The sequence below is a fragment of the Talpa occidentalis genome, unplaced genomic scaffold, assembly GCF_014898055.3.
Source record: "Talpa occidentalis isolate TD23 unplaced genomic scaffold, MPIMG_talOcc4v2.1, whole genome shotgun sequence".
In the NCBI taxonomy this organism is placed as follows: Eukaryota; Metazoa; Chordata; class Mammalia; order Eulipotyphla; family Talpidae; genus Talpa; species Talpa occidentalis.
This window is the reverse complement of record NW_026555331.1, coordinates 133,355,747-133,367,025: the sequence shown is the minus strand read 5'-3', so window position 1 is coordinate 133,367,025 and position 11,279 is coordinate 133,355,747. Positions and strand designations below refer to the sequence as shown.

The following is an 11,279-nucleotide window of genomic DNA, read 5'->3' as shown; positions in this document are numbered from 1 at the left end:
TTATCTCTTTTGTTCAGTTTGCTCCTGTGTATTTTGTATTTTTGGTGCAATTATAAATGGAATTGCTTTCTTAATTTCTCTTTCTTCTTTTTTTTTTTTTAAGATTTATTTATTTATTTATACAAGAACCAGGATACAGGCCAGATGCGCGGAAGGGTGAGAGGATTCACCAGAGACAGAGCAGGGAACAGAACAGCAGACTGATGAAATACACTGCTGAAGGGAGCAATGGGTGAGACAGGAGAGGTCTGCCATGCCTTGTGGGATACTCGCCGGCTGGCCGGGATCGAACTGTTGCTGCAGAGGGTGTGGACAGCTTCACAGCACTGCGCTCAACTGCCTGCGCCACCAGGGCAGGCCCAATTTCTCTTTCTCCTAATTCACTGTGTGCTATAGAAACGTAACTCATTTTTGTGTGTTGATTTTGTATCCTGCCTGTTTACTATTTTCACATGGAAAGGATAATGGTACACTTTCCACATCTTACCTCTGAGCTATATAATTTCTCATGCTCTCTGTATAATTTGAGTTCAAGACACTTGACATTCTTGCCATCCCTTAAGAAGTCATGTTGATCCACTATATTGATTATATCATGATGATTAACTTTGTTGAGGTATAAGTTTCAAGTCTATTAGATGTCTTAGTAAGGCACAAATATATTAGAAGTTTAGAAATCACTTTAGTGATGTTTTAGTTATCTGGTGGTCTGGGGTAGAAACAGAATATCCAAGGGGAAAACATTGCTGCATCTCACATCTCACACCTTTAAGAAAAAATATATAACACATGGTGATTTTTTTAAAAGATTTATTTATCATACAAGAGCTGGGGTACAGGCCAGAGACAGGAGAGGTCTGCCTTGCCAAGTGGGTTGCTCCTTGGTCGACCAGGGATTGAACTCGTGCTGCAGAGGCTGCAGATTACTTCATGGTGCGGTGCTTAACCCCTTGAGCCACCAGGGAGGCCCCACATGGTGATTTTTGATTGTAGAGGTAGCATATACATCTTTTCCCCCAAGCCAAATTGTATCCAGTTTAATTAAATATACTTTTCATAAACAATCATGGGATTTCAGGCAGGACATGGACAATTGTTAACAGTGTATAACAACTTTCAGACTCCCCTCCTCAATGAACAGTCAAAATCAGAAAGCCACTCTGAAGTCTTCATTTTATACACTGAACAGGGGACGTTTAGAGTGACAGTTGACATTTCACATGTAGCATGTTGTTTAACAACTTTTCACAAGCTGACCTTGACTTCCAGATAATGAAATGAAAATGGCAGATTTATCAATCTGAAGATCCACAACCAAAAAAAGGCACCACTGCTCTTTTGAAGGATGTCATCTCAGTGTTGACACTGGAAAAATCCAGATTGCCTGACACACTGATAGCCATTTTTTGGAGTCAGGTCTCTCTGGGCTGAATTGTGTCCAGACTGTGCTGGAGGCAGAGGGAGGACATAAAAACCAATTATACTTTTTACCCACAAGGCATCTGTGCCAAGGAGGCTACTGTGTATCAACATGAAAGAATCCCTTCTCCTGGGAATCAAGAGGAAGTTTCTAAAAACTAGAAGGGGAAATGTTTTCTCTGCCACGTGAATCCAGCTTTGAAGACATTCAATTAGTGACATATGCCCTTCCCCAAAAAAACAACAATGAAGCGTTCTGTATGCTAACAACATAGCTTAAAAAAAATTCTGCATTTTGGGCCTCCCTGGTGGCGCAAGGGGTTAAGCACCGCACTATGAAGCAATCCACAGTCTCTGCAGCACAAGTTCGATCTCCTGCCCACCAGGGAGCAACCCACATGGTGCAGCAGACCTCTCCTGTCTCGCCCACTGCTCCCCTCAGCAGTGTATTTCAGTCAGTCTGCCTGTTCTGTTCCCCACTCTGTCTCTGGTGGATCCTCTCACCCCTCCCGCATCTCTGGCCTGTACCCCAGCTCTTGTATGCATAAATAAATAAATCTTTAAAAAAAATCCTGAATTTTCATAATATTTGATAAAAAATAGTATTTCAAACTGTACAGTCACCAAAAGCACAGTTATCAAAAATGCACATACTTCACTTGCCATCTAGCACCTAGCCTGGTCTGTTTTGATATCTGTTATTGCAGTGTTATTCCCATCCTTGCCAGCAACAGCTTTACCTTTTTTCCTTTGAGTACCTTCTCTCTCTTCTTTGCAAGGACATTTTAAGACCTGGACTCTGGCTTTGGAGAAGCAGGTTTAGCAGATAACCCTGCAGATCTTCTCTGTGGTTTGTCCTTCACCTTGGCTTTATGTCCTTTGGTATCCCGTTCAGCCTTCCTTTCAGGCATGGGACACAGGTGCTGGCACAGGATGCAGCAGCACACTGGCTTTGGTGGATCCTGGCATCAGCCATGCCTCTTCTTCTGCACACTGCTCCAGCATACACACCTTGAGACTGTCCTTGGATTTATTTACTGAGTGGCCTGAAAAGCTATAAAACTCAAACTTTTGAGTGGACCCAGAGCAAAGTAACATCATTGTTGGTGTAGCTTTTATTTTTTTATTATTTTTTTTAAAGATATACTTTTTTTTAAAGATTTATTTATTATTTATACAAGCCCTGGGTACAGTCAGAAGCGTGGGAGGGTGAGAGAATTCACCAGAGCCAGAGCGGGGAGCAAAGCAGGCAGAAGGACCGAAGTACACTGCTGAGGGGAGCAGCGGGCGGCAGGAGAGGTCTGTGCGCCATGTGGGACCCTCCTCTGGTGGCCGGGGAGCAGCTGCGGATAGAACCGGCACTGCTGAGGCTGCAGGCAGCTTCGCAACCCAGTGCTCAACTGCTGCACCACCGGGGAAGCCCATGGTAAAGCTTTTAGATCAAACAACTGTGCAACAAAATTCAGTGGTGATATAAATGCTAATGGAATGTAAGAATGGTGTATAGAAGCTGTCAAAAATCAATAGAAGAATCACAGAACATATCCTTAGGTTGGGAGCAGAGGTGTGGTTTCTTCTTTAAAGCATTATGCTATATTTCAGGAAAAGCTTTCGATTTATACTGAGTCCTGAAGGATATTTGATGCCTGACATTTTGGATATCAAGTAATATTAAATCCCAGTCTTCCCAGGATGAATGAGGTATGTCTGATCCACCAAATCATTGAGTTGTGTTTGCGAAGCATGATTCCAGCACCAAGAGAAAGTGTTAAATTGGAAATTGGGTTTGTAGATTGAATCCTAAAGGCACAAATAAGTTGCAGGAGCACATGCTCTGGTCTTTCACAGAGCCCATATTCATGGTCTCTTGGGGTAGTCTCTACAGTAATTGACCAAGGGAAGAAAAACATGAATCTAGTTTCAAGTTTTTTTTCTTTTTTCTTTAAAGATTTTTTTATCTGTGCATACAAGAATTGGGTACAGGCCAGAGGTGTGGTGTGAGAGGATTCACCACAGAGAGAACGCGGAAAAGAACAGGCAGATTGACTGAAATACACTGCTAAAGGGAGCAGCGGGTGAGCCAGGAGAGGTCTACTGAGCCATGTGGGTTGCTCCCTGGCCAGGGATCGAACTCATGCTGTTGTGGCCCCATAGTTTGCGTCTTTAACCCCTTGCACCATCAGGGAAGCCCTCAAGATTTTTCTATGAGATTTGTTAGCATCAGTTAGAAGTGAAGTTCTCAACCATTATAGTTCCAAAGACAGGAAATCTTCAAAGGCAGGTAAAGGATATCCTAATTTTTGGAAATAATTGTTGAATAATGTACTGATTGCCTATTTGATGGATCTATATTTATTCTTAAGCAGATGATAGTCATTTGCTTAGATGGTTAAGAACTAAAAACAAGATTGGAAAATTTGTGAGAAGAAGATGTGGAAACACAAGTGAATAGAGCTTTCTGAATGACCAGCATGTGAGAATATTTATGTCTCATATGATTGGTCACCAGCAGGAACCAAATGTGATGGAAGCCCCCAGTGTTTTGGTGAATAAGAAGGTTGTTCCCTCATCCCAGTTATCCCAATATTTGCCCAATGGGTTCATAAACAAAGTGGTCTTGATGGCAAAAGTAAAAGTTATATATGGGTTCAGTAGACCTCCCTGTTAACATCCTTTGGTGTTATACTGCTGCTGAGAAAAAAGAAACCCCACAACATGGATCTAAAAGGATGTTATGGGAGGACCTGCTTTTGCTCTGGTTTCACTTGAAGTCACAGTTTCCAAGAAACCATTATTGAAGACTTAAATAAAGATTTACTGTATATTTTTTAACCAAAATGGTACTATAGCCTCTTTTGAACTGTGAATCTGTATGTGTATGACACATTCTGTTAGTAGCCTATTCATTAATTATTTTCCTTTCTTCCATGGTGGAAGAGACCTGAGTCAGTTTAGCTGCTCACATTCTGACCTATAACTCAGATATATCTTGCTTAATTTATGCCTATTGTTGTGTATGCGTGCATGCATGTGTGTGTGCATGTGTGTGTGTGTGTTTGTGTGTGAGAGTGATTGGTCAGGGATTTGTTGAGAGTAGACAGTGATGTATCAGTAAATATTTAACAACTGACTCTCAAAAAAAAATCCTGATATGTAACACTACCAATTTCTCTTGTGTAAATATTCCCACTGAGGAGGCAGATTCAAGCTGCCAGTGTGTGACATCAACAGGTCACCAATTTTTTTGAAATTTAACAGTGGACTCTTGCAAGCAAGGGTGAGCCAGCTCCAACCCAGCACTGACTGGGGACCTCTGACTCTTCCTGCCAATGAGAAACAAGGGAAATTCTTTTAGAAATTACTTGAGGAAAGGTTTCATTACTCAAGGGAAAGATTCAGAAGAATAAAACAAGTTTTCTTTTTTCTACTTAGCTTCCTAAAATGTCCTCAAAACTTCGTTTGGCTTAGCATGACACACATTTTTGAGAAAGGTTTTTTTAGGGCCATTCAAAATGATTTTCTTGTTCCAGGAAGAATTTAAAATAGATTGCTAAAATAGCTAAACATAATAGGAAAATAACACTTAAGGTTAATAGGTGAGAAAATGAAGGCAGGGAAGTTAAAATCAAGCCGGGGTTAGATTTAAAACATGAAACTGAGCTGCTTATTGGTTTACTAGCACTGAGACATAAATTTTCTCTATGCTTTCCAGAAGCAAACAAAAACTTTTTATATTAGTATCTTCATATTCTTTGGTTAAATATCTAGCAATGGTATTGCTGGATCATATGGATTTTCTATTTTTATTCAAATTTTATTTTCCACGAAGACTGCACCAAATTGCCTTCCCACCAACAGCAGTTGAGTGTTCCTTTTTCTCTTCATCTTCATAAACATTTATTGTTTCCCGTCTTTTTGATATAGACCATTCTCCCAAGGGTGAGGTGGTATGTCATTGTGGTTTTCATCAGCATTTCCCCTACAATTAGTGACGCGGAATAAATTTTCAAGTGCCTGAAGTCATATGAATGTCTTTTTGGAAAAGTATCTTTTGTCAACTTTTTCATTGGGTTGTTTGTTTTTATTGTTATTGAATTGTATAAGTGCTTTGCATATTTTAGCAATTAATCCCTTGTCAGATGTGTGATGTGCAAATAGTTTACCCTTTTGTTCTTGTGATGGTTTCTTTTGTGCTAAGATGCTTTTGAGTTTGATGTAGTCCCACTTATTTATTGTTGCTTTTGTTTCTCTTGCTGTTGGGGGAAACTCAGTGTAAAATCTCTATGAGAAAGTCTTGAGAGTCTGTTGGCAAACTTCTGAATATTCCTTTGAGCAAATATTATTTGCTCCTTTACCACCTCCCAACTTTTACTTATGCTGTTTGTTCTAATTTAACAATCACTCATCTCTGCATGGGCCACATTTGATTCTCAGATTAAATATCAGTCCTCGAGGAATGAAGTTTTTCTTGACTCACTAAGACCACATGAATGACTCCTTATGGCTTATAGCTCCGCAATTTTCCTTCATAACTCTTATCAGAGAATGTAATGATAAATTTCTGTGATAATTTGATAACTTCTTTGTTCCCCATTAAACCATAATCTTCCAATGACAAGGTTAATAGGGTCATATCTATTTTAGTACCTATCACTGGGTATACAATAAAAACTTGTGGAATGAATGAGTAAATGAACTCATTCTTGGTGGGTTATTTAACACATACATAAATATAACTGCTTTCCAGAGATATTTCTACTCATATTCTTGCCAGCATTGTGTGTCAATTTCCTTGTACCCTATCTAGCATCAAGTATCAGCCTTATAAAGGTTAGGAGCAAAATGATAGACATTTTGGTCTATTAAAAGGCATTTAACAAATGGCCAACAGGCATATGAAAAAATGTTCAATTCAACATCACTTGTAATCAGGGAAATGCAAATCAAAACTACATGAGATACCATCTTACACCAGTGAGAATGGCACATATTAAAAAAACTAGCAACAACAAATGTTGGCGAGGGTGTGGAGAAAAAAGAACTCTTCTGCACTGTTGGTAGGAGTGCAAACTGGTCCAACCACTATGGAGAGCTGTGTGGAGATTTCTTTACCTACTAAACATAGAGCTTCCATAGGATCCAGCAATTCCACTCTTAGGTATTTACCCAAAGGACACAGAAACATCAATTCCAAAGAGCACCTGCACCCCTATGTTTATAGCAGCACTGTTTACAATAGCTAAGCTTTGGAAACAACCCAAATGCCCAAAAGTAGATGACTGGATCATGACGATGTGGTCCATATACACCATGGAATATTACTCAGCATTCAAAAAAGATAAACACATGCAATTTGCAGCAACATGGATGGCGCTGGAACGGGTCATGCTCAGCAAAATAAGTCAGAAAGAAAAAGAAAAATACCGGATGGTCTCACTCATAGCAGGAATCTAGAAAACTTAAATGAGGGACCAGGAAAATGAATAACTATAAGAAAGTGAAAATCAAAATCAACAAACAACTATGAACCAGAGACACTCTATGGGGGATGGGGGGCGGGGAGGGGAGGGATTGGGGTCAAAATAAGGGGATTGCAATTGTATGGGGAATATAAAAATAAAATTTATTTTAAAAAAGGCATTTAATATGCTTTTCTTTTATTGATATGAGCTTTTATTGATAATTAGCTGTAGACATTCTGAGGATAGTTTTGCGTGTTCACTGACCACTTGTATGAGTCCTTTCTTTTTTTTTGTGGGACCCTTGCTGTTGGCCAGGGATTGAACCGGCTCTGCAGAGGCTGCGGGCAGCCTCGCAACCCAGCGCTCAACCGCTGCAGCACCAGGGAAGGCCCCCCCCTTTGTCTATTTTTGAAGTCTCATTTTCAATAGAACTTTCAGCTTTCTGCTGCTGCTGGACACTTACTGGCTTTGCCTGAGTGCCTAAGGATGGCCTCTGCCAGAGGGCAGAATGTTACCTCTGACCTCTCGCTCCTCCCACTCTATCCTACAGTCTTTTGCTACAGCTCACTTAGCCAGTGTCATTTAGAATTGTAGTGCTCTTGGGTTATTGAAGGATCTAGTCAGGGGCAGAACATTCTTCCCTGTCAAGATGTGTGTGTTTGTGTTTGTGTGTGTGTGTGTGTGTGTGTACACATGCCATTCTCCCTCTGCCTACCTCTATGTGGCCTCCTGCCAATTCCAGTTTGTGACGGCCTCTTTCTTTCTGCAGGTTTTCATAGCTTTGGTCTTGCTGTTCTCTTGGTTTCTGCTGTAGTCCTTACTTCTGCCTCTCCTCCTTCACTAAGCTCCAGCTGCTCATGAGTCTGCAGTTCTGTCTTCTCCAGGCCCCTTTCTTCCTGTTCCTTGATAGGCTGCTACCCAGAACCCACATGGACTATAGCAGTAGGTGGTCACCTGGTGGCATTTGTCCTTAGGTACAGGAGGAAGAAGTGGATATATATCATCATGGGGAAATACTACAATGAACTGGACAAAAGAGCAGGTCATAGCATTGAGAAATATTGAGGAAGTCAGCTAGGATTTGTCTTGATATCCAATTAATAAATGTCAATAGAGTCATTTCAATCAAAATAGCCCAGTACAGGCTAAAGGACAGGAATCTGATGTGAATATGGAGAGGGTGGGGCTGCATTGCTAGCTGTAAGCAGCTCCTCTTACAACCTCTCTTTTATTTCCTCATTACTAACATTCTGCATTGGTGTTTGTGGTTGAAAATCATTGATCTGAAACTACCCTATTCAGAGTCTAGTTAACTAATGTTAACTTCCCCTTTGGACTGCTTAACTAGTCTTTCTTTTTTATTTATTTATGCATACAAGCCAGAGGTGCTGGGGTTGAGAGGATTCACCAGAAACAGAGTAGGGAGCAGAACAGGCAGATCTACTGAAATACACTGCTGATGGGAGATAGGAAAGGTCTACTGCGCCATGTATGTTGCTCTCTGGCCAATCGGGCATCAAACTCATGCTGCAGTGGCTGCCAATAGCTTGATAGCACTGTCTTTAACCCCTGCGCCACCAGGGAGGCCCCTTAACTAGTCTCTCTTATGATTAGCAATTATCTCAGTCTCTTTCAATGCACATGCCTCTTATTGATGAACACTCAGACGTGCTTAGTTCCCACTTAACAGTGATCACTACTATGACCTGCAGTGTTCAGAAATGTCTCTTCCAGATTTATAACTGGCAGGTATCAGACCCCTAGAGGAGGCCAGGAAATTCTAGAACAATATTACAGGACAATGATCTACAACTTCTGGTGCTTTTGGGAAAAATTGGACAAGTGTGTCATTGTAATTTCTTTTATTTGACATATACTTGCTGAACATCTTTTACTGTGGTAAGAACTGAAAGAAATAAAAATTAGGCCAAAATGGGAGTTTTGCCTTCATAAAATTACAATTTAATATTTATAGAAAAAACTATTATGGAGGGGCCTCCCTGGTGGCGCAAGGGGTTAAGCACCGCACTATGAAGTGATCCGCAGCCTCTGCAGCACGAGTTTGATCCCCGGCCAGCCAGGGAGCAACCCACATGGCGAGGCAGACCTCTCCTGACTCACCCACTGCTCCCCTCAGCAGTGTATTTCAGTCAGTCTGCCTGTTGTGTTCCCTACTCTCTCTCTGGTGAATCCTCTCACCCCCCACATCTCTGGCCTGTATCCCAGCTCTTGTATGAACAAATAAATAAATCTTAAAAAAAAGAAAAAATTGTCATAGAATATATATTGTGTTCTGTCTTGAAGTATAAGCAAAGGTATTATTCATTCATTTGATAAAAATTTTTGAATGCCTGCCAGAGTCTGGAAACACACTGTGAAAAAATAAGACTAAAGTTTTGGCCAAAGGCAAATAGATAGAAGAGAAGTTGGTTTTCATTGGGGGAAATTTGGGAGGCTTTTATTGAAGAGGTGGCATTCAAGAGGGTCCTTAAAGAAGAGGTAATATTGGGCCTCCCTGGTGGCACAAGGGTTTAAGCACAGCTCTGTGAAGCTATCTGCAGCCTCTGCAGCATGTGTTCTATCCCTGGCCAACCAGGGAGCTACCCACATGACACAGCAGAACTCTCCTGTCTTGCCCGCTGCTCCCCTCAGCAGTGTATTTCAGTCAGTCTGCCTGTTCTGTTCCCCACTCTGTCTCTGGTGAATCCTCTCACCCCCCACACCTCTGGTCTGTACCCCAGTTCTTGTATGCATAAATAAATAAATCTTAAAAAAAAGAAGAGGTTATATTAATCCTTGTACAGATGAGAATAAAACACATCTCAGGTAGAGGGAATGTGGCTAGGCATGGAGATCAGACAGGCCAAGAATGTTGACAAAATAACTCACAGATTTTCATCTGGGCTAGAGTTAAAGAACCAAAGAGGAAGAATGAGAGGAATAACTAGGAATTTAGGTTAGGCCCAGATTACAGAAACCCTTATTGTTCATCCAGGTGTCCATCCACATACCCATTCAGTAAAGAACTTGGTATGAAACTCCTATCAAAGAAGCTCAAATTGCAAGGTGGGAAAAGAACAAGGACTGTGTGGAATAGATAGACTGATTTAGAAGGTATAGTATTTAGCTGGACAGCTCTACTAAGTATTTTTTTTTGGGGGGTGTTACTGATTACATCAGTAACATCCTTGTTTCATCAACCTGTGTTGTCTTTGGGAAATAGATGTTCCTCACTCTTGAAAATAAATATTTGCAAAAGATAACAGGTTCTGGAGACGTGAAGAAAAGGAAGCTCTGTGCATACTGGAGGGAATATAAAATGGCATAATATGGAGGGTCCTCAAAAATTAAAAAATGGAACTACCATGTGATCCAGCAATCCCATGTCTGGGTATGTATCTAAAGAAAATGAAATCACTGTCTTGAGAAGATTCCAATAACGCCACGTTCCTTGTAAGATCTCGGCTATAGCACTAGCTGAGATGTGCAAATAACCTAAGTTTCAACAGATGAGTAAAGAAAATTGGAATCTCTCTCTCTCTCTCTCTCACACACACACACACAGAGGAATATTATTAAGTCTTTAAAAAGAAGGAAATCCTGTCATTTGCAGCAAGAATGAATCTGGAGAATATTATGCTGAGTGAAATAAATCAGACAGGGAGACAACCACTGCGTACTATCATGTCTACAAGGACTCTAAAATAAAAGTAAAATTGAAAGTGACAGGAAAATGGGATTGTAAGGGCTGGAGGTTGAGGGAAAAGGGGAGATGTTGGTCAAAGGGTACAAACTTCCAGTTATAAGTTCTGGAGATCTGATGTACAGCAAGGTGAATACGGTGAATGATAATGTCTGAACTGCTTGAAATTTGTTAAGAGATTGGATTTCAAGTGTTCTCACTGCACACAAACAAATAGGAACCATGCAAGGTGATGGATATGTTAATTAGCTTGATTATGGTAATTATTTCAATGTGTACATTTATGAAAATGTCATGTTGTGTAACCTAAATGCATACAATTTTATTTGTCAATCATACCTAAATAAAGCTGAGGGGAAAAATGAAAAACTCTGACTTGACATTGCCAGTGTTTTTGAAAAATAATCGGTTTTTCAGAGATGGAGGGAATACAGGTCATTTCTAATTTATGCCTCTTGCAGGTAACAAAGTAACTTCTCACTAGCCTTTGAATTGCTAGCGGAACAGCAAAAGCAATCTTCTTTGTGGAAGGCAGGTTAGGAAGAGTATAGTAGCTGATACCCTTCAAGGTCTTCTGCACAACTTGCTGAAAATCTCGGACATAAACCATTCATTCCTGCTGGCCTCTCAGCCCTTATTCCTTGCAACACAAAATGCAAGTCCACTAGCAACTTTGCTCTTGTGCAAAGTTATTG

At 40.6% G+C, this 11,279-nt stretch overlaps 1 protein-coding gene across 1 annotated transcript in view; it reads left to right on the top strand.

The window, feature by feature from the left end:
* The first annotated feature begins 3,071 nt into the window (after positions 1 to 3,071).
* AASS (aminoadipate-semialdehyde synthase) overlaps positions 3,072 to 11,279 on the top strand; it is a 105,184-nt gene continuing 96,976 nt past the window's right edge. Inside the window, exon 1 of the mRNA XM_037512312.2 lies at positions 3,072 to 3,120. Within this exon, the coding sequence (XP_037368209.1) occupies positions 3,112 to 3,120 (9 nt within the window). The 5' untranslated portion in view covers positions 3,072 to 3,111. The remainder of the gene's footprint in view (positions 3,121 to 11,279) is intronic.